At 36.4% G+C, this 24,967-nt stretch overlaps 1 protein-coding gene across 8 annotated transcripts in view; it reads right to left on the bottom strand.

Annotated features, from left to right (window-relative positions):
• Positions 1-19,864: 19,864 nt before the first annotated feature.
• pcx (pecanex) overlaps positions 19,865-24,967 on the bottom strand; it is a 155,982-nt gene continuing 150,879 nt past the window's right edge. For all 8 annotated transcript variants that reach the window (XM_081725742.1, XM_081725747.1, XM_081725749.1 and 5 more), the window contains one exon: positions 19,865-23,967. In XM_081725742.1, coding sequence (XP_081581868.1) covers positions 23,827-23,967 — 141 coding nt within the window. In that variant the 3' untranslated portion in view covers positions 19,865-23,826. The remainder of the gene's footprint in view (positions 23,968-24,967) is intronic.

Raw genomic sequence — 24,967 nt, forward strand, 5'->3', positions numbered from 1 at the left:
TGTTACGTATTTTTATCTCACTTAACAGACACAGCACGCGCTGTACTAACACTTTTTTTCTACTTTGCACCAGTGTTTCTTTCAGAAAAGATGTTCCCGGGGGCACACTTAGTATTCGGAGGGGCACATATTATTTTCACACGGTACTATTCTATTTTTTATTATATTATAGACATTATTTTGGTCTTCTCCAGGGGGGACAGACATTCTCAGAGACAATGTCCCACTCAAAACCATGTATGGAAAAAAATTGCTCCGCACAACACTACGTAATCATTGCTCTCTCTCTATTTTTTATACTAATGCTGTAGGGAAAACAACTAACAAAAACGTCGCTTCAGAATTCAACACAAAACAAGATTGCTAACGAACCCAAAACAATCTACCTGTGTTTAAAATCCACTGCACTTGGTTTATCAGCTGCACACAAGTGGTTGCTGATTCACATTGAATTCCTTGCTAGCCCACCTGTGACATCAGCATCTGCGATTCATCAAAAACAAACTTCTATAGAAGCTGAACTAGAAGGCCTATCAAGATTTTGAAAAATACGTGTCTCTTATTTTTAAAAACTCTTTCTATTGCACCAAACTTGTTTTTAACTCGAACTGCTCCTTTAAGTAACTGAATTACCAAACAACCTTGTCGCCATATTTACCTTCCGCTTCAACCATTCAGGAAAAACGTTCATAGCCCGATCTCCATTATCCAAGCTGATTCGTTCAGCATTACCTGCCAAATCTCTATAACATACGTCATAGTAATGCGGTTCTTGAGAAGGTGTGTGAATGGAAGGACCGAATATCCACAGGAATTTCGAAAATATGTCTAGTTACTCGTCTGCATTCTGCATTCTTTCAACAAACACACTGACTAGTTTTTTCACACTTTCCCAAACATTCACGTATTGCCGAACAGCCTTTGATCTCTCAAGCACTTTAGCAATGCTTCTGCTTCCATGCGTTTTTCTGCAGCACTTTTTCCACTAACCTTTTTGGCCAATTTTAAAAGAACTGCCTCCAAATTCCCCTTAAATTTAAACAAAGACCTATTCCGTAACTCGTATTTTCGCTTTAGTTGTTTTAATATCCTTCAAATCTGTTATTCTTTTAGCAGTATAAGGCCTCACTTCACTTCGGTTTACTTCCGGATTACGTTTTTTTTTTTTTTTTTTTTTGCAGCATATTTCTCAACAGCCTTTCGGTTAAATTTTTTTTTCAATATATTTCTTAACCGCCTTACAGTGAACATCAGGGTCAACCGCTTTTCGGTTAACGTGTTTTTTTCGCGCATATTTCTCAGTATTACGTTTCATTAATTCAGCCCTACTAAGATAAGAATTTTTCTAGGCACCACATTTAATTTTTTTTGGTCTTATCAACAATTTTTTAGATGCACTCGATTCAACACTAATTTCTGCATCTCATGTCTTTTCTTTACAGACTGGATTCTCAGGTGACCTCTTAACAACGGACTCCATTTCACTTCTTATACTAACCTTACCTAATACGCACACGAGAAATCTTGATTCCCTTGTCTTCTGTCTGAATCGTCTAACACCTCGTACACATCAAAATGACCACTCTGTAGGTCTCCCGAAAACCTAAGCCTTTTTGGGATTCCGGACCCGAAACTGTAGATATGCTTTCCGTCCACATAGATTTCGAAACGATGACCATTAAATATTTCCGACGCCACTTGGAACTTCGCATGCAGAACCGTTAGTCGTGTGCCTCATCATTTGCATGTATTTCCTGGAAGAGGGATAGGAATTTCCAACAACGTCACATGTCTGCATTCTGTACTCCTCCCACCTTCCCACTATGTATTCAACTATCTGAATTCTTATTTCTAGGTGACATTCTTCATTACCAAACAAGAAATACGATACCGGTAGTGCGCGAAATAAACACGATCCGTTCCCCAAAATTTTTGACCAACTCGGAGCCGTCGAGTAATCTTATCATCTCCATCTCTATTCGTGCTTAAGTAGCCTAAACAAAAGAAATTCCAATATACCTAATATTTCCAGCGGAAAACCTCAAATACACAGAACACCTATTGTAAGTTACTAAGAAACAAGTACATGAACATCAATTCAAACACCTACTATAGATCAGTGCCGTGCTGGGATACTAATGAGGGCGGTGGACAACTCTACTAAAAGGGCGCCAATACAAACGGGAATATATATATATATATATATATATATATATATATATATATATATATATATAGGGGTTGGACAAAAATCTAAAACGTTTGCAAAAGTGTGAAAATCAGACCTAGTATGGTGTGGGGCCTCCTTTTGCGTCCAAAACAGCTTGGATCTGATGTCGAATGGACGTATACAGCTCCTGAATCGTGGTGTGTGGAATTTTGTACCATTGTTCCTCCAAAACATGCTCCAGTTCCTTAAGGGAAGCTGGTGGAGGGTAATGAGACCGAACACGCCTTTCTAACTCAGACTACAATGGCTCAATGATGTTCAGTTCTGGTGATTGTGGGACCCAGGGGAGGTGTAATAGTTCCTGGTCATGATCCTCAAACCATGATTTCACCGTTTTTGCAGCGTAACAGGGTGCCAAATCATCTTGGTAGATGCCATCACCATCAGGGAACAATATTTGGGCCATGGGTAGAACCTGTTCCCCTAAATGGCCTCATACGCCTTAGCATTCATCATTTCATGCAGGGCTATGATGGACCTGCAGAAGACCACGATGTCACTGCCCATACTATAACAGAACCATCCTCATGCTTTACAGTTGGGAGCAGACAGTCTGTATCATAGGCCTTCGAAGGTGCTCTCCATACGTAAACACGACCGGTTGTTGGAAACAAAGTGAAGGTCAATTCATCGGACCCATTACGTGTTTCCACTGCTCATGAGTCCATGCCTTGTGGTCCTTGCACCACTGGATACGCCTCTTCGCATTTGCTGCTATGACCAGGGGTTTGGCGATAGCAGCCCTGCCATGAATTTTTATTTTATGAAGTTCTCGTCGTACTGTTTTCGATGAAACCGGGTTCTGTAGGCCGGAATTGAGTAATTTTCATTTCAGTGGTCTTCTTTTTAGCTGCTACAATCTGTTTTAATACCCTCCGGTCCCTATTTGACAGGATTGTCTTTCGACCACTGTTGTGCTTTGCAGACGTCGTTTGCCCATGAATTGTGTATGCCCTCGTGACATTGGACACAGTGCCTTTCGATACCCCCACAATGTTCGCCACTGTTGTCACTGAAGCTCCAACCAGACGGCCACCAACGATCATGCCTCTTTGGAAGTCTGTCAGGTCGCCCATTTTACCGCACCACTTTCACACCACGACACTCACACGTAAACTGGTTCCTGCTGACGGAACAGGAAGGTCCACATGACACATTGAAAACAACAAATTATCGGCAACCGCAACACGCGTTGTACAGTGAAGGGCCAAACTTACGTGTCCTGTATGAAGTGTTTGTAGATTTTTTTGTCATCCCCTGTCATATATATACTTTGAAAGAAAGTGTGGATGCCTTTCTATATCAAAATCACTACCAAATTTGTTTTGGTATTAACGTAAATAGCTAATTTGTGGACATCTTGAATCGAAAGCCTCTTTACTAGAGAAAAACTTTTTAGTTCCTGTAATAACATTTCTGTCAAATAAATAAATAAATAAATAAAAAAGCTAAATGTATCAACAACTTAATATAGTTCTATGGCCTATGGAGACAGGAGGTTCAGTGCCGCGTTTACAAAAGCTCTCCATTGATTTCTGTCCTTAGCCTACTGCACCCAGTTTCTACTTTATATTTCAATCTCTGTGAAAACCATTTTAATATTGTCCTCCCATCTGCGCCTCGGTCTTCTTAATTTTCGTTTTCCTATTTGGATTTCCAGTTTCTAATTTCTTTGAAAGCGTTTCTAATTTCCTCCATTCTGGATACATAACTTGTCCATTTCAGCCTCCTAGACTTGATGACCCTAACAATGTTTTTGTAAACGGTATAAAGTTATGCAGTTCCTCGTTATGAAGTTTCCGCCATTCAGACCATGTTTCGCAACCATACAGCACAACAGGCATGATTATCGTTTTAAATTTTAAGCTACAAATTCCTCAACAGAATTCGCGACAACAAAAGATTTTTAACTGAATAATAACACGAAATCTCTGCTTTCAGTTGACATCAAATTTTCTAGTGATTATGGTTTTGGTCTGTTAATAATGATTCTGGATATTTGAAAGTATCCACTTTGTCAAAAGAAAATATTATTTGGTATTTTAACGCATTCATAAAATGCAGTATTACAATCCCGACAAACATCCATTTATTTAGTTTTCTCTGCATTTACTTCTAAGCCCATATCCCTGCAAGCTTAATTAAGATTTCTACATTCCTTTCTATTGTTCTATCATCCCCTATTAAATTTACCTCATCAGCATACACCATAACCTGGTAAATACAATTTAGCTCTAAGACCTGATTGCTGTCTTTGATTTTCCTTATAGTGTTCTCCAAAACAAAGTTAAATAATAATGGAAACAACGCATCTCATTGTTTCAGGTCATTCTCAACGTGAAAGCTCGTGAACAAGAATTTCTCTACTCGAACCTTACTTTTGGATTCATTTAAACACATCTTAATTAATCTATTTGGTCTAGGAATTAATTCGTGCGGTTGGTACGCACACATTGAAGCTGTAGTACAAACACAAAATACATAAATACCTTAAGAAAAATATTGTCCATCGCTAGCCACCACTTTCGCCCATCTGTCAGGCAATGTACGGATTCCGTGGCGAAAGAAGTCCTCATCCTTGGAAGCGATCCAGTCAGAGACCCATGTTTCGATATCTTCTGAAGAAGTAATACGCTGTCCAATCAAATCGTTGTTCATGCAATCGAACAAGTAGTAGTCCGAAGGAGCAACGTCTGGTGAATACGGCGGGTGGGGTAAAACTTCCCATCCGACATTTTCTAAATAGGTTTTGACCGGTTTTGCGACATGTGGGCGAGCGTTATCATGTTGAACAATAAGTTTATCATGTCTGTTCTCCCATTCTGGTCGTGTTCTGGCCAGAGCTTGCTTCAAACGCATTAATTGTCGTCGATAACGTTCTCCATTCATAGTTTCACCCGGTTGCAGCAGCTCATAGTACACCACACCTTTCATATCCCACCATATGCACAACATAACCTTTGCACAGTGAATATCTCGTTTTGGTTGTGATGGACCTGGTTCACCTGGTTTCACCCAGGCCTTTTTTCGTTTAGGGTTCTCGTAATGGATCCACTTCTCATCACCCGTAATAATTCGAGGCAGAAACCCCTTTCTGCTCTGTCGTTGAAGCAGCAATTCGCAAATGGTTTTTCGTCTTTCAACGTCTCTGTCTTTCAATTCATGTGGAACCCAATGTGACATCTTTTGAATCATTCCCATGGCTTTCAAGCGTTTGGAGACTGTTGTTTGATCAACGCCTAATGCTGCTGCAAGTTGTTCCTGCGTTTGACACGAATCCTGCTCGAGCAATGCTGTCAATTCTTCGTCTTGAAATTTTTTTGGCTGTCCAGCTCGCTCTTGGTCTGCCAAGCCGAAATCACCACTTCTAAACCGTGCAAACCACTTCTGACACGTTCGCTCAGCTAGAGCATGGTCACCATACACTTCCACCAAAATACGATGACTTTCAGTCGCACTTTTCTGCATGTTAAAGTAATGCAGCAGGACACCCCGCAAAAACACTTTATCAGGCACAAATTGCGCCATGTTCACTTAACTACAAACTGGTGTTGTTGACGCTTTAATCCACTGCCCTATACTACGAACGATACGCGATGACAGGGGTTTGCAACACATGTGTGGATACACGGAACTGTGGGACGCTCCGTTCGTTGCGCCATCTCTTGTCCACCCGCACGAATTAATTCTTAGACCAAATACCTTTTTCGGTATTCCAAATTCTGTAAGCATGTTGTACAATGTTTCCCTCCTACTCGAGTCTAGTCAGTAATTGATTTGCCAGGATATTGTATTCCCATTTCTTTTCAAGTATTGTCGAATGGTAAATATCTGGTTGATAGTTGATCAATTTTACCTACATCCGCTCTGAAATTCTCCAATAATTTCATCTCTGTATGGAGTTAATCTTGCTAATACAATATATTATTTTAAGAGGATTTATAGGATATTGACAGAAGAGAAATGCCTCAGTAATTATTAAATCAGTTTTGTTGCTTTTCTTTTGAACTGGAACAATGATTGATTTTTTTCACTCTTGTGGTAATTCCTCCTTGTTCCAAATAAGGAGAATGAGTTTGTGTATCTTGCTCTACAATTTTTCCCCTCCAGCTAAAATTAAGTCAACCAGAATTTCGTCTACACCCGGAGATGTGTGTTTCTTTATTTTTAAAATAGCGATTTCTATTTCTGTCTATTTAGGTTCTGGAATATACGGTTATGCTGTATGCATTTCACTTTCTCCATGCACATTAGTTTTTGGCTATGTGTTAAACAAATCGTCAAAGAAATCTTTCCATCTATTTAAGATGCTATCCTGATCAGTGAGAACTGTTCCTTGGGCTTTATTTAATATATAAGCACGAAATTGATAGCCTTTCTGAAGTCCGTTAATGCATTTATACATGTCCCGAATGTTTTTATTTTTACTATTATTTTCAAGTTAATTAATTTTAGCTTTCAAAAATCGCGTTTCTTTTTTCTAAAAGTTTTGGAAGTTTTCCGCCAGATGACAGTGAAATTTTATGTAGTTATTTCGTTCGGATTTTGTAGCCAACGCTGTTTCTTCTGTTTTCTCTTTTCTGCTACTTTAGTGCATTCTTGGTTGAACCATGCTTTGTTCCTAAGTATTTCTGCGTGTTCCAATATTTCTTTTGCTGAAATCTTAATGTTATCTCTAATTTCAACCAAGTATCCTGAACACTAGTGCACTCCGAACCTATTCGACACTTCAATCTGACTCCCCTCCCACCTGACTCTCCTCTAATTTCTTTAAATTAAACCGCTCCGTTTTCAGATATTGAATATTTCCCTTATTCAACGATAGTCTCTCTTATTATAATAAACTTCTCTGAACGACCGAACATTAGTTGTGCTAGACTGTTTTCTTCTATCTACTAAAACGTGATCAATTTGATTATGTGTTTTTCCGTCTGGTGAGGTCCAAGTATATTTATGAACGTCGCGATGTGGGAATTTTGTAATCATCACGATAAGGTTTCTGGATTTGCAAAGTTCACGAGTCTAACGCCGTTGTCACAACCTTCCTTATGCAGACATTTATTCCCTATAATCGGTTTGAAAATACCCTTTCGTCCTACCTTCGCATTGAAACCACCTAACAGAATTTTCATATGGTATTGCATGAGATGATCAAATACCCGTTATATTCTTTCATAAAAGCTTTTTTTATTGTCATCCTTATTTTCTGTTGGGGTATGTACATTTAAAACAATAATATTACACCACTGACCCTTAAGAGAAGTAAAAGAAAATCTATCATTAACAAATTCAACCCATGTAATTGCTGATATTACGTATTATATATTGCTGATATTTGTGAACGAAAAGCCCTGAACCTAGTTGGTAACTTTTAATTCGTTCCCCGTAAAAGAACGTAAAATTTCCTGACTTGACTCCTCCATTTCCTTCTCATCTAACTTACTGATATCCCATTAGGTCCATCTTCTATTTCTAAACTCATTCGTTACACATTTTAACGCGCCTGCTTTATAGAGACTTCTTATCTTCCATGTTCCAATTCTCATGTCGATTTTACTTTGCTGAGTTCCTGCCAAGTTATCAGCTCTGATCCGAGGATTCTGCGAATATATCTGAACAAGCCTTTTTTCTACAGGATGAGTTGTTAGCGCCACACCAAATCCCCAAGCTGGAGGATCATCCCTTGTTTTGTCTGCGATTGCTTATTCAGTATATTCGCAGCTAACCTCTATATCTAGAGGCCTTCTCCTCGATCCGCAACCTGAGAACACACCATGCCGTGGTGACAGGAAGACCACATTTCACAGAAATTAATATAGCTATATCTTAAAAATAAACACACTGCTGAACAAGACTGCACTTATTTAATATAAAAACACATTTACACGTGACGTTTCGATCTTCTAGCCAAGATCCTCATCAGACGTACACTGAGGATGAGGATCTTGGCTAGAAGATTGAAACGTCACGTGTAAATGTGTTTTTATATTAAATAAGTGCAGTCTTGTTCAGCAGTGTGTTTATTTTTCTGATTTTATTCGCAAGACGTTGACTATGATTGTGTGTCAGCTATATCTTAGAAATACAATAGGTGCTGATTATCCGAACACTGCTTTAAAACACACAGGAACAATCAGTATGTTCGGATATATGGATACATATTAAGACTGTGCAGGCTTCGATGCCGTAAAAATCGTAAATTAGAGACTAGTGTCAATGTAGTATTTCATGAGTGCTTCGTACGTTTGACTATCCGAACTATTCTTGAGGTATTACATTGTTTCGTTTTATAGCTACATAACTTTATAATATTTTTTCAAGTGATTATATTCTTTACCTGTTCTCTGCCAATAGCAACTGTATGCATTTATAATACAGAACTGGAATACAGAAAAAAAAAAAAAAAAATATATATATATATATATATATATATATATATATATATATATATATATATATATATATATATATATATATATATATATTAAATGTGATATTCCGCAAGGCATCTCATGTAAAGGGTGCCTTGTCTTCTTTACAGCTTCTTTATTAAAAATCACTATTTGAATTTATTATACAAAGCTCGTATACAAGATAACTAAAACCACATATCTATAATGTGATGTTTCGTAGGGCGCCTTATGTATAAGGCGCACTGTACCTTTCACAAATTCTTTACCAATAGTAACTGTATGTATTTATTGTACAGAACTGTGGTATACAGAAGAGTAAATAAAATATGTTCACCTTTGATGTGGACTCGCAAGGGCGCCTAATGTAAAGGGCGCACTGCACCTTTCACGGGTTCTTTACCAGTAAAATTGTAAGAATTTAATACTAAATCTTGTAGCTTTATTTATACTGTTTCGGAGGGCGCACCGGGACACGTCCTGGTGTCCCGGTGGGCCAGCACGGGCCTGCTATAGATGATACATATATATAGGCTACCTTAGAATTTACGGTAGATTTGGGAAAGATTTAAGATAACTGAAAAAGTTTGGAATGGGTGACTTCTTGGTATATTGAAGTGTAGATTCTTAATCGACTGAGACTGTGGCAAACGTTAGATTTATTTTTAATACAATTTTCCAATGAGTGCAAAAGGGAATGTCTAAACTGGAACTGTTCCAGAGTTATTCTTATTTATTATCCACAATTGAGTTTATCTATAATTTCATCAAGAGCACGTTATTAAGTTTCGTGGTAGTCTTAGCAACAGAGTCCATCAACATATAATCAAAATCAGTGGTGCCCACCCCCCCTTATGTCTATGACGCACCCCCCCCAATTGTCTATCCGTAGGTGTTCTCCCATGAAAAAATCTTTTTATCGATTAATTTTACCCCCCATCATCAACCATATTTATATAATTTTAACCCCCCCCCCAAATATTTCAATGACGCAGTTTGCGTCATAGCCCCCCCTTGTGGGCACCCCTGTCAAAATGCACTTTAAATATTTATTACTCAATAGCTTCCATACCACTTTGGGGTTAAGTTTAGAGTTACCCCTCCGCTTTTTATAAAAATCAGGAAAATTTACAAGAGAAATGAGGTAAGAAATGATAATTTGAAGTTTTTATTTGATGTTTAGGAATGTAAGTTCGGCAGGATAGTTGTTTAATACGAGAAAAGATATGTGGAAGTTAGTACTATTTGCCGGATGCGGAAGCATTCGCGGAAGGTTTCAGCAGCATGGTGCTTGTAAAATATGGCGAACAGGTGTAACGGATGCGCGAGAATAATGAAGAAAACCTTTTAAATTTTTGTGAAGCCCACGGAGTACTGAAGTCAAGTGAAATGTAAAAATTTTTAATACTTTGAGCACTGTTTTTTGTATGTTGCAAAGTCCAAGGGCACCTTCAGACTGGAGGGGCAACTCTAAACTTAAGCCCCACTTTGAATTACCACAAATAATTAGCTGTAACTAAGCCACAGATAATCCACTAAACATCATTGATTAATAGAGTCGATTATCTAACAGATACATCCAAAATTATTCCATGGATACTAATTCATGTTATTGTGCTTCCAATTTCTTTCTTTCTTCTTCACTGTTAATAGTGTTGAGATATGCCTCCGTCCTCGAAACAGTCTTCTTAGGCTATGAGTGTTGTGTTTGGTAGATAAACTCAGCTGATTTTTTTCATATGTTCCCATATATCTTCTTCAGTTGAAGGAAAATTTCGAGCAATACATTAGTCATCGTCATAAATATTATTTCTTCTATATAAAGATATCTTCTGCAACATGATTGAATACACTGAGATTTTTTTTTAAATATTCCTTCTTAAGTTCCTACCGAATTTTCTGTTTAGTTATTTTTCTCTTTTTCTTTTTTTGTTCTGCTTCCAATTCTACACACACATTATTTGCACAGTATAAACCTAGCAACTTATAATATAAACATGTGCATTGTTTCATAACATTACCAGTTCATGACATATTTCCCAACAATTAATGACCCCTCAAAAAGAAATAGAACATAAATAAATTACAAGGAATGAGATGGAAATTAGGTGATAGGCAGCCTGAATATTTATTTATGTTTATTATATTTATAGGCACCCTGAATCAGAAAAGGATGATTACTAGTATTAGGAGGGCTCCTACTAGGACTTGGACTAGGAAATACTTTAGGGCAGATTCGGCGTGTCGCTAGTTATGGTTAGAATAACATTAGTTTTATTATCATTTATTTTTCGTCTGAGACAGATTTTCGCTCATAAAATTTCCCATAGCACATTCCTTAAATTTCGGGCATCTTCCATACTCAAGTCATTATAACGTTCCTTTATGCACAGTTTCACATTTCTCTCTCATTGAGTAGTACCCTAACCCTTGAGAATAGAGAGGTTATTCTCGAGGGTTACGGTAGTACCTAACCAACGTGATAATTGAGTGAATGAAACTATTTCTGCTTAGCTAAGGACAGTTTATCGCCCACAAAAGCTTTCCCATTAGCACATTCTTTAAATTTCGAACCTTTTCCATACTCAAGTCACTATAAGGAACCTTTATGCAGAGTTTCACGTCTCCAGCTCATTGGAAAATACCTAATAAATGTGATGAGTGAGTGAATGACCGATTTCTGTTTGGCTAAGGACAAATTTTCTCCCATAAAAATTTCCCATAGCACATTCCTCACATTTCGGACTTTTTCCATACTCAAGTCATAGTCTTCCGTTCCGAGCGCTGCTATCGACTGAAGGAATTCCACTCCCTTTCGCTGAGGCTCTCTTGTTTAGCAACAGCTGAACTCTTATTGGCTCAACGCGTGAGTGTGAGTTTTAGTTCGCATTTTTGCCACGGCTCAAGACATTTTGGCAGCACTTTAGCTCATTGGGAAGTGCAAAATCAATGTGATGAGTGAGTGAATGAACCGATTTCTACTTGGCTAAGGATAAGCTTTCACCTATAAAAGATTTCCATAGCACATTCCTCATATTTCGGACATTTACCATACTCAAGTCATTACAAAGTACCTTTATGCAGAGTTTCACGTCTCTATCTTATTGGGAAGTACCTAATCAATTTGATGATTTGAGTCAGTGGAACGATTTCCGCTTAGCTAATTTACAGTTTTTCGCCCATAAAAACTTTCCCACAGCACATTAATTAAATTTCGGACATTTTCCATACTCAAATCATTATAACGTTTCTTTATGCACAGTTACACGTTTCTATCTCCTTATAAAGTACCTAATCAAAGTGATGAGTGAGTGAAAGAAACGATTTCTGCTTGGCTGAGGACAGTTTTTCGCCCATTAAATATTCTCATAGCATTTTCTTCACATTTTTCCATACCGAAGTCATTTCAAAGTACTTTTATGCAGAGTCACATCTCTATCCCATTGGGAAGTACCTAATCAATGTGATGAGTGATTGAATGATACGTTTTCTGTTTGGCTAAGGACAATTTTTCGCCCATAAAAAAGTCCATAGCACATTCCTCACATTTAGGACATTTTCCATACTGAAGTCATTACAAAGTGCCTTTATGCAGAGTTTCACGTCTCTATCTCATTGGGAAGAACATAATCAATTTGATGATTGAGTCACTGGAACGAGTCCTGTTTGGCTACGGACAATTTCTCGCCCATAAACAAATTCCCATAACATATTTCTCACATTTCGGACTTTCTCCATACTCGTCATTATAGGGTACCTTTATATATAGTTTCACGTTTCTATCTCATTGGGAAGTACCTAATCAATGTGATAATTGAGTGAATGAAATGATTTCTTCTTAGCTAAGGACAATTTTTCGCCCAGAAAAATTTTCTCATAGCACATTCCTTAAATTTCGGGCTTTTTCCATATTCAACTCATTATGACGTACCTCTATGCAGAGTTCCACATCTCTAGCTCATTGAAAAGTACCTAATCTATGTGATGAGTGAGTAAATGAATCGATTTCTGCTTGGATAAGGACAGTTTTTCGCCCATAACGCATTCCTCACATTTCGGACTTTTTCCATTATCAAGACATTATAGGGTACATTTGTGCAAAGTTTCACATCTCTAGCTCATTGGAAAGTACCTAATCAATTTGATGAGTGAGTGAATGAATCGATTTCTTGCTTGGCTAAGGACAGTTTTTCACCCATAAGAAATTTCCCATAATACATTCCTCACATTTCGGACTTTTTCCATACTCAAGTTATTATAGGGATCTTTATGCAAAGTTTCACGTTTCTATCTCATTAGGAAGTCCCTAATCAATTTGATGAGTAAGTCAGTGAATCAGTGAGCCTGAAAACTGCATATTTTGGGGGTTCAATACTTGAATATAGTTGAAGCTAGGAATGTGCCGTCATAAAATATGCAAATAGAATACAAGTTTCACACTTGTGCGTAGCATTTCTGATAATGTCTGATGGCCATACTTTTCAAGACGTAATGGACGTTATGCACAGTCGTTCCGACGCGTGATTAGTGCCATACTAGAGTTCGACTAACATGTTTCCTACAGTAGTCAGGCCTTTAGTACGACACTAATCATACGTGAAACGACACTGCGTAAGGCCCAATGAATTTATTACATATACAGAGTGCATTGCGTACAGTATAAAATTTTGATTTGACTTGGATTTAGCGTCCCTTGCAGCAGCAAAGCTATATGAAACGTGGACCTACAGCTTAATGTGGAATCCTAACCACATGAGCTCCAAATGCATGTACGCTAACTGCTTAGCCACGAGGAAGCTCCCTATAGTATAAAAATATACCATCGAGAATGACTACTGCATTTAGCGGGTACATCTACTCAACATCTGAGCCTATATTTGCTGTGCCCGCTACATCATAACCATGACTACACTGAACAGGTTGATCTCATTGGGTTCTATAGCATTTATCTAATTCAGAACGTGACGCCTAAAAACAAGACATTTGAATATGGAGGACGAAAACATACAGTACCACCCGTTCAATATATTGCATCTACTTTAGAGACAAACTTTCCGTCCGATGTGTTGTTGAATGAAAGAATGGAACTCCATCAGGTTGTGAACTCAACCTGGGAACCATATGAAATCTGTTAGGTTAGATTATGATGCAGAACTTGCTCCAATTTGAACGTGCATTATCGTCGAGAAATGCTCATATCAAGAGATAGGTAAGTATACACAAGGAGACCAACATCATTGCTACGTTTGAACTTCTCATTGAATTTCTTGAATCTATTGTACATGAGCCGCATTTCCCATTATTGTTTCCGGTTCAAAATGAAATGAAATTTTGAGTTTTACGTCCCACGGTTATGCCGGTTAGGCTAAAGGAGACGGTGATAATGAGTAATGAATGAAATGGTGGAATGAAGAAAGTGGGAGGAAACGGGAGAACCCCGAGAAAACCCACGCACACGGTGTTTGTCCACCACAAAGTTCACTTGGCGGGAGCAGGGTTTGAGCCCGAGACCCCTAGCACCAGAGGTGAACGCTCTACCACTGAGCCACCGCGGCCCCCTGTTTCCGGTTCGACTCTCATATACGAACACAGTGGCGGATCCAGGGGGGGCGCGAGCCTCCCAGAAGAGGAAACTTTCTTATTTTATATATAAATAAAACCCATCCCAGAGTTTGGAGCTCTTAAAAGTAGCTGTATTACAACCCACCGCCCCTCCCCCAGAAGTCCGTCCTGGATCCGCCCCTGTATGAACATTGAGATTAGAGTGATGAAAGGAATGAGCCTGTTACCTTTGGAGGTGTAATAACAAGCGTAATACTGTTGGTCAAGAGCAGTGAACCAAAAATATAAAATAACATGGAAACAACTGAGTTATGAACTGCAATCGTTTCTACCTAATCGACGAACATTTAACAATTTAACGAAGCAAACAAGGGCATTGAGTTCGATATTGATACTGGCGATGGCTTTATTCATGCGTATAATCCAGACCTTTATATGAAGTATGAAGTGATGGGATGAGATTCAGGTAGAATATTTGATGGAGCCAACATTAAACTCGTTGGTTACTTTATTCCGTATCTGCTTTCGCAGGTGGAAATTAGGAAACATGGAACGGTTATTGATTGTATTGGCTACCCTGGAATTACGTCTACAATCGTAGCTACATTAAAGTTCTCCAAGCCTGAGGAGGAATATTATAAGGTTGGTGGTTTGATCTAGAGGTCTGCATGGGCTCCGGCCTACAAAGCATATATTACTTCGGGCCCGGGCCGGGCTCGGACCGTAAATTTTTAAATAAAGAAACATATTTCTCGCGCCTCTAACTTTGTAAATACACTATACAACGATATTTATTGGACCATTCTTTCTGGAGAACTTTTGAAGCACAACTGAAATTAAACATCTAATTGCTGTAAATAGAAATACAATTTTGCGTTAATTATTAAGTTTCTGTAATTCGGGCTCATTTGATTATCACACGACCTCGGGCCTAAATGCTAAAATATATTTCGGACTCGGGTCGGGCCTCACATTATACGTAAATTCACGGGCCGGGCTAAAAATTCCGGCCCGTGCAGACCTCTAGTTTGATCACAACATCCAAATTGCCTTGGAAAGAAGATACAGTTATGTTTCCATTACGATTATCGTTTGGATTCTTCAGTGATGCAGAGAAATTATGTGGAAGGGAGGACTACGAGTAACAGTTACGCGAAGTACAAACAACATACTTTTCTACTGATAGTAGTCTAAACACGCTGATGGAACATTCAATAATTCGCTAGTTCATGCAGGAAAGCTTACTATTAAGAATATGGGACTTAGAAGCCAATTGTGGAGTACAAACAGAACCACGCCTTAAAATTCAAGGCAAATATTCTCAAGCTGACCTACTGAATTTCACACGTATCAATGTATACAACAGAACATAACTGGTAGTCAGTTCGATTTCAATATCACTAACCAATTTAACAGCCCAGATAGCACGAATACTTGCGGCAAATTTTTGCTTCGTTTAGTGGAGTAAACAATCTGAAAGTTTGCGAAGGCAAAATTTCTTAATATTTATTACAAGCTTTCAATATGATCTGCAAATTTTCACAGATTTGTAAAAGTAAATTCACCACTGCAATTAACTTGCATCTTTTTTGAAAATATAGCGTTGAAAGTTTGCCGTCGCAAACAGTTCGCATTTCTTTAAAAAACTTGTTTTGAAAATTTGCTGAAAGCAAATCTGTGATAATATATCCGAGTGCGCGCGTATCGAACCCAGAATTCACTTCGCTACATCAACTGTGACAAAACAAGCCGGAAGTGAAAATCGAGAAAAGCCAATACATCAGAGGACTCCAGAATAAACTCACTGGTTTCTTATCACATGTTTTTATTGACCCAGGCAGCCTGACGTTATTTTGTGAATGTGTGTGAGAGTAAGTACAGGGATATATATGATCGTTGAGTAAGTAGATAAATTGCGATATCCTTTGTCTGTGCGTTTATCGTGCGTAAGTTTCTTATCATTACCAAGTAGCTAAAGATGTTTAATGCTTGCCACTAAGAAAAGACGAATCCACATTATAAAAAATTTGATGTTTCATAAAGTTAGGTTTCACTTTATAAATTTGCAGCAAACATGATCTTGCGATCGTGAAAACACTTTCTGCAATGTTGCTGCAAACTTTTTAATATTTTCATCAAATTTATCAGCTCATTTTCGGAAATTTTGTCAAAGAAAATTTGCACAAAATATTTGCAGCAAAGTCCTGGCAAACTTTCTTGTTGTGCAGTCGCAAACATTTCGTTTGTATTGGCAGATGTTTTCATTTTCTGAGGCAACTTTGCTGCAAACTCAGCCAGCGTCAACTTCGTTATTTGCATTGAACTTTCGGCAAATTTTCTCATTTGAAAAGGCAAGCTTTTTGCAAACTTTTTAGTTTGCCTTTGCTAATTTTTAAACATTTTTAAAAAAATTTCTGTGCTATCTGGGAGTTTACAGTTTATGCCTGACTTTGTTGTTGCTTTCCAAACTGCACGATAAAACAGTGATCAATTAAAAGACGCAGTAAGTTTGACTATTGAAAGATTAAGAATATATACCTCAGAAACGGACAGTCTTTCCTAGAGGAAATTCTAACCTAAATTTCAATGAACATAACTTTCTTAAGGCATATGCGGCGTATACGTCATTCTAACGTGTTACTCAAGGAAATATATGTTCTACTCTGCAGAGGAATTTCTTGCCAACCGCCCCTATATGCATCGTCAATACAAACAAACAAAAGCAGGTAGAGATTAACAAACGAATAAATACAATCGTTGATTTTGATGAGGCCACTTCACATGGCACCATTTGCAGTGTGGTTCTTATTGCGTCCAAGAGTTCCGTATATATCACAAATTAACGTCGAACAGAACAATTTTAACTCCCAAAGCAGGAGAATATATAAAAGCCTCATGTCATATGGTGTCATTCTCCATTTGGAAGGCTTGAAGCATGATTTAATCATTACAGCGTATAAAGTGATTTGGAATATATATATATATATATATATATATATATATATATATATATATATATATATATATATGAGTTTTACGTCCCACGATTATGCCGGTTAGGCTAAAGGAAACGGTGATGATGAGTAATGAATGAAATGGTGGAATGAAGAAAGTTGGAGGAAACGGGAGAACCCCGAGAAAACCCACGCACACGGTGTTTGTCCACCACAAAGTTCACTTGGCGGGGGCTGGGATCGAACCCGGGATATAAAGTGATTTGAATTTGACATTGGCAGGGAGGCTGAGGCTGGGTGACGCCGAGATGAAGATGAGTAGTGAAGGAAATGGCGAAAATAAGAGACCTTGCGGGGACTACAGATCAATTCTAAAGTCAGATTTGCTGAAAGAGACCAAAGGAGAGCTACTTTCGGTTTGTGAGGTCAAGAGGTTGAGGTAGAATCACGTGTGTCTTGAGATAGGTTTGGCACCCTGATGGCTTGAAATGAAGTTATTTTCACGATATTTTTCACCGTTTCCGAGATATTTAGATCACTTACGGTTTGAGAGGTCAAAATTATTACAGGGGGATGAAACTTGGTATATGCATGTTTTGATGTATATTTCTGCCGTACGGGATCGATTTTGAAGTCAGATTTGCTGTATTTCTCACCGTTTACGAAATATAGCACAACTTCCTGTTTGGGAGGTCAAAGCTGTAAGATGCTGAAATAGGTATATATATATATTGTAAGGTTCCATGGCATCATGCACATCATCCACATGATTTTACTACTAGCACATGCTTTTACTACGAACACGTGTTACTACAATCAATCAATCAATAGGAGACGACGGAAGGAAACCACCAGGAAGACACGAAGAGGAATCTGAAAATCTACGAAGCTGATCTTCTCATGGTCCTTCCTCACCCTTAAAGAGTTTTCGTTACCATTTGGCTACACATTTTTTGATCTTGCCTACTGCGTTTGAAGAAAATTACTTTCAGGTATTGTTCGTTGTTTTTTTTTATGTACATACTTTACGCGATGGTAGAGCAGCTACTGCCCCCTGGTGACAACTCTGGTGAATTTTATGACGGAAGTAGTCTGTGGATATGTTGTTTTGGAAGCAGTGCCGGATGCAGACAGAAAAGGCAGTAAACCGATTTTTTTTTTTTTAATGAGTTGACAGCTGATCACTCACTTATTCAATACCTTCTTCTGGAGCCGCTATGGAGAATTCCTTTAAAACCCATCTCCTGACGCTACTATGAGCAAAGGAGATACCTTTTAATCATCTTTCTCCCGGGGCTGTTATGAGTTACGGAGAACTCCCTTAACTGTCTTTCAAGGCCGCTACGAGTAAAGGAGGCATTCTTTAATCATCCGCTCCGGAAGATGCCATGAGCGAAGGAGTTATTCCGATACCTGCCTAAGGATATTACGAGCTAAACAAACACTGAAGCTTTGTTCCGAGGCTTTGTTTCACGTGACTAAAATCAACTACTAAGAAGCGTGGGAAAATTCGTACCAAAATGTGGCGCTAAAGCATGAGTCAATCATAATAGTGTACAAAGTGATTTTGAATTTGACAGGTCCGAAAGTCATGTGATCTTCGAACCAGTTAAACAATCAGCAATTGTGTGGAAATTCATACCTTAGAACTCGGCTATGCCGTTCTTCCGTATGCGATCAATACAAAATCTTTCGACAAAAATGTGTCTTGTAAGGGTTTTTGCGATATCTTTCACACTTATGGTCTACTTCACTACTGCAGAACTCTCATTGATTCGACAGTCACTTGAATGAAAACCAACCAATCAGAAGCGTAGGAAACTTCATACCACAAAGCTGCCCAGAAGTTCCCTTTTCTATCTACCAATCATGAACTATACATCTCCACAACTGTTTTGCAATCCTATTATACACACAATTTGAAGAGTACGCATACAGAAACAGTTCCTTTTTTATATTATTATTATTATTATTATTATTATCACCACCTCCTCCTCCTCCTCCTGACGAAAACAACAAATATCCAACAATATTAAATGAGCTGTTTCTTGTATAGCCACAGGAAGACATTCTGAAAAGTAGTTAACATCCGAGATCCCCTAAATTTCTATTGCATGAAAATAAAGTAAATTTCAACTCAGGATGCGATAATATCCTCAGTTTTAATCTGTATGAAGCGTTCTTTACTTGAACTGTCATGATGGATAAATGGTGGGAATAACCTTCTCTCCTATAAACGATGCGCCCATCCACGAGATAACTGCAAACATGTCATTTCAAAGATGGAAGAATGTTATCAGGACCAAACTGTATGACTGTACACATGAGGTGGATGTAGAAAAGAGTACAGAGTGTGAAACGGACTCGTCCTTTAGAGTGACTGCAAGAACCTTATGGTACAATCCGCGGCAAAAAACCTGCAACATGAGGATGTAAGTTTATTGTGAAACTACGCCTAACAGCACAGGGAATGAACATAATGTCTAAGTGGAATAAATCACGCCAGGATAAACCTCGGCCTCCTCCCGTGCACACTTATTTTGGAGCAAAAGACTTCGTCATTTCACAATCAACTTATATGCTCATGTTGCAGGTTTTTTGCCGCGGATTGTACAATTTCGCGTATTTCGTTTCTTAAATAATGTTAACTATTATAAATAGGTCGCAACAGTGTTCATGTGCAAGAATTTTATATCAACAGTAAAATAGAAGTTCTAAAAAATACATTTATTAAACAAATTTCATCCATACGTATTCAGCCACTCCAAGAACAAACACACAACACATCTACACATACAGTTTCAGTAACAAAATTATTTTAAGTATATCAGAGGGAAAATAATAAAAGAGAAAACAACTTAAAGTAATATATAGTTCATCACCTTGTATTTTATACATACTTTGGTAACAGGAAGCACCTTCACAATTAGATGCTGTATCTATAAATTATTTTTATTTAAAAAAAATCGCAGGCGCAATGGCACATCCAACTTTCAGTCTAAAAATTTCTCTGTTTCAGTACCATCGTTACTTCATTTACTCCCAAGATATATTAAAATATAAAATAATACTGTGAATTCAGTATTCTGTGCCATATGAACGACAAAATCGAACATTATTGCGTTTTTTCCTTGTTTAGAGAAAGAAACGTAGTTTACTTGCAATATTCGAGCCTACTGATGAGCTGACTTACGACGACAAAAAAAAAACTTCAAAATATGTGCCATATTGAGGGTAGATAATCAGTCCTAGAAGTACTATCTACTCAGGCAATTGAGTTTATATTTCTACTGAAAGTAGATAATTTTGCAGCCGATTTTAAGTTTTGCCTACAAATGGTCAAGAAGTAATTGTGAACACTAATTTAGATTTCTCTATTTGTAGAGCCAACAGCGATGAAAAAGTATCTGACATCAGAATTTAAATTTTAAATGGAATGCCACTACACCAGTTCAAGCCAAGGGTTTACCTTGTTGCAGACTAGACACATCTTAGTACGACTTGTTATGACATGCCATTAAGTTAAAATTCAAACATTACTGGCAATACCTTTTAAGCTAGATAATTTCATATTAATCCAAAGAGGAAAAGAACCATATTTATACCAACTTGTGGGCCAAGGCAAAATTGGCTTAGAAAGTGCATATTTTCTATCAATAACTTCCAAATAACTACTCTATTTCAGAAGTTCTGCTTTTCCTTTGTAATTTAAAGACATTTCCTTTAAACTGATAAGAAATTATGTTCTACTCTTTAACATAATCGAAGACACCCAGATTTCTTAGAAGTTTATTTCCATCATAAAGCAGGTATAGTTTGCAACTAATATTAAGCAAAGGCTTCATTTTTGTTCCTACGAGTCGGTAATAGTTATTCCATATTTCTTTTCTCCAAAATTCTCTCAATTAACGCGAAAAACGAGAGGTATTACAATATTTACTGTAACACTCTTTTTTTTTTAATAAAATAACAAACCATTAATAAAAATATACCTACTTATGAGGAGCTCTTAATAATTTGCTTTTCTTATGTAACATAGAAACAAAGTACAATATTACAATGTCAGCTTTGTAAGAAGTGCAGTATTTGTAAAGTTCCATGAAACAAAGTGCTCAGTAACTTTAGAAGTATTAATTATTGTCGCGCAATATGACCGCTCATCTGTTATTACGTCATAGAGACTGTTAAATTACATCACAATAATCAATAGTTCAAAGCACTGACTACTTTCTTTGACAGAAGTTTCTAAATGCTACACTACTATAAAGTCCAGATTTTGATACTGATTTTTTTTTTATTCAATTAGTTTGAAAGTCGCATTATTTTACATTTTTACTTGGACTTCAATAAAATTCGTAGAGATTATTGTTGAAATGGTATACAAGTTCTGAGTAAAAATCAGTATTGCCCAGTTATTAAAAAAGTTGCCCGGATAATTTACGAAAGGAACTTGAGAAGGTAAGATAAATTGTTACTTACTGTTCATTATAAACCTATATATCAAATAATTCTGGCAAGTAGTAGGACAAAAATATCAAAGATGATGCACAAATATATTTCAAAATTAAATATTTGAACAATTTATCGGCTTATTGATTGCTTAACCGATATTATATTTGGCTAACACACAAATATGTATTTAAGGAAAATAAATGCATTAACATTAATCCCGTATATGTAAATTGGCATCGCTTAAAAGAAATATGTTATTATTTCCAAAGAAATTCAATCTTCACTTAATTATATTCAACTCATCACCACTCTACGTTAACAGTGAACTATAAAAAGCTTGCGCAAGGATGGAGCAAATCACTGAGATCTTACCACAAGCAACATACACTTTAAAATTTTCTTTTTATTTTTAATGTTAATAACCCCTCTGAGAAATAATAATTCCAAATAGTACCTTAGTATTACATATGTATCACATTATTCTGCTAATTGTTATTGCTACAGCACGTTTTTTACATTTACAGAGAAAGTACACACCCCAAAAAATTGAAATCTCATACTACTGGAATTGGAAAGTTAAAACTGAAACAAACTACAAAAAATTAATGGGAAATTTTCAATACAGAAACCTGAAAAATAAAATATTCATATTGGTATATGAGTTGCACTTAAAACGTTAACAGTGACTTCCTTGATACACTTTCGAGTACACTTTATTCCTATCACCTAAATTACATTTCTCAGAGTTAAATGGATAATCGTTTCATGTGCTTCCAGTAGTTGGAACGTTAAAATTATTGACATTATTGTGCAACTTCATTTTTTCATTTTTTATATATTTTTTCTCAGTATAATTTTTATTTATTTTTGAAAAAGTAAAATTATTAACATACACACATATATATGCATGTATTTAAACAGACTAAAATGATTTTGAGAAAATTTTGCTTTAAGAGAAGTTAACTTATAGACGAACTAAATTACAATTATGTCTAAACAACATAAAGATAATAAATGTAAAGACAAGTCTACATTTTATCAGCAAAATTTGTCTTACAAATAATTGATACTATATAAGAGATGCTTCAATCCTTTTTTGTTTAGCTTTGAAGTAATTATCCATTAATTACTGCATCATGTATTTTTATCTTAAAGAAAGGCCATTGTTACATTTGTTACTGTTTCAATGAAAATGAATAGGAAAAAAATGACATACGAAATATTCTAGCCATTCTACATTTTCTGACAGTTGCAAATATAACAAGTCTACTATAATAACATGTTGCTAGAGGCTTCATAACACAGCCATTTTTCCTTAAAATATTTTTTATTTTCCTAGAGGAATATAAAGAAATATTTATAGTTTTTATCAGTCTCAGAATAAGGCATCATGTGAAAATTAGTTACAACTGTACAAGTCAGTATAAAAGCTGTGATACTCCATTTAGGAGTTAAACAACAGTGTCCCTTCGCTCTTTAAATAAATAATAAATATTTCTACATTTTAATGAAAAATACTTCACTTGTTTTATGTATGTGTTTTGGTTTCATTCTTTTATTTTTACACATCTTTCAGTAGCTACTTCTTTCACATGCTTTATACACGTTTTCATATCCACCACATACAATCTTTTAATAATTTACGTATGAACAAAGACACAAAATGCTAATTTCATTAACACAATCAAAGATAGCTTATGTTTACACGTACACATAATATATATATATATAATCATATATATGTATAATTAACAGTCATATTGCAACAACCACACATACGAATCATATATCTATATTTACATATTAGATGTGTATGTACAACAACACGCTCACCACTCACACCCTCAACTAGTTTCTCTTCCATTTTCCCCAAGAAACATATTTTTTTTTTGGTAATCGCTTCAAATCACTAGTAATTAGCTAGATATATTGTTACCAGCAAATGAACTAGACATTTGTTCCTCAAAAACTGGAATAGAAAAAATTACTTCTTTTAAAAGATTGTCTGCAAAATGTACAGGGCAATGGAAATTATTTGAACATATATACGTGTGTGTATGTACAAGACTGTATTTGTTACCACAGGTATCACATTAAGCAAACCCTCTTTTCAATTTGTAGATATATATATACGTATGCCTACATGCAGTAACTTGGTCAGGTCCATTTCTCGAATTAACATAATGAACAAGTTATCCAATCCGAAATGCAATGACTACTATACTTCAGCTCCTAAATCTTGAACTGCACTTTCAGCAATAGGAACATACTTATCTTCTATTTTGACGAGGACAATCGTACGGTCCATGTTGGAACGTCTATTAGGATCTCTATGGCATGGAACCCATCTATGAACAACCTAAAAATAGCAACACATATTTTACACGTAAGTGAAAATAATTCAATATTTAAAAATGTTAACTGAAAAAGAGCATGAACAATACTATAATTCTGCTTGGATACTGAACTTACTAGCTTGTTCTCTAAGAACTTCGGGCTAGTTCATATAACGTTAACTGACTGCGGAAAATCACTACCAATAAATTCCTTATATCACACTAAAGGAAAGTTTTAATAAACGTTGGTCCAAAACGCCCTTTACACAGCACTGAAAGTATGAAAGTACTATCACATTCAATTACATAAGTGATTTTCAATAAGTGTAAAGATCTTAATGCAATTTGATATCTCAAACAGTCCCTAAGAAACCGGAGATATGATGAATATTTGTAATATTTACTATACCGCTTAAAATGACAAAGTTGTTGGATATTGTTAAAATGGTTTTTGCTTTCCTCTAATTTACAATACAACAACAATTTTTGGTAGCTATATTAAAAGTTCTCGCAATTACATACTACCAAGTACTGTTACAAACTACTAAACATTCATAATTTCTCTGGAAAGGTTTGACGTTACCAAACTGATGTAAACGGCATTACGATTTCGACGTCTACTCAAAATAATCTATATAATTGGACACGACACTTATCGAAGCACGTTTTCGAAATAAAACCTTAAAAAAAATCGAATTTTCAATCCTGTTTAACCTTGTTATTACTTATTAGAAATCAATCGTATAATTTTATCCTTATTTGACACTACAGCACTTCAAGCCAGAGCACTGCCATATCTGTCTCATTTGCGTTATTACTGTAATAGAGGCTTCTGAAATTTGCATGTTCATGAATTTGTAATGATGTAGCGTCCTTAGTTGGTAACACTGAATGATAAATGCGATATTGTAAGTTTTTTTGATTTTAAAAATTATAAAAGCGTTTTAAGATAAATGATCTGGACAAAAATAAAGACCAAAATCGCCATTAAAACTAATGACGATTTTAGTCGTTCATTGTTGT

Source organism: Thermobia domestica, chromosome 9, assembly GCF_964235325.1.
Source record: "Thermobia domestica chromosome 9, izTheDome1.hap1.1, whole genome shotgun sequence".
NCBI lineage: Eukaryota > Metazoa > Arthropoda > Insecta > Zygentoma > Lepismatidae > Thermobia > Thermobia domestica.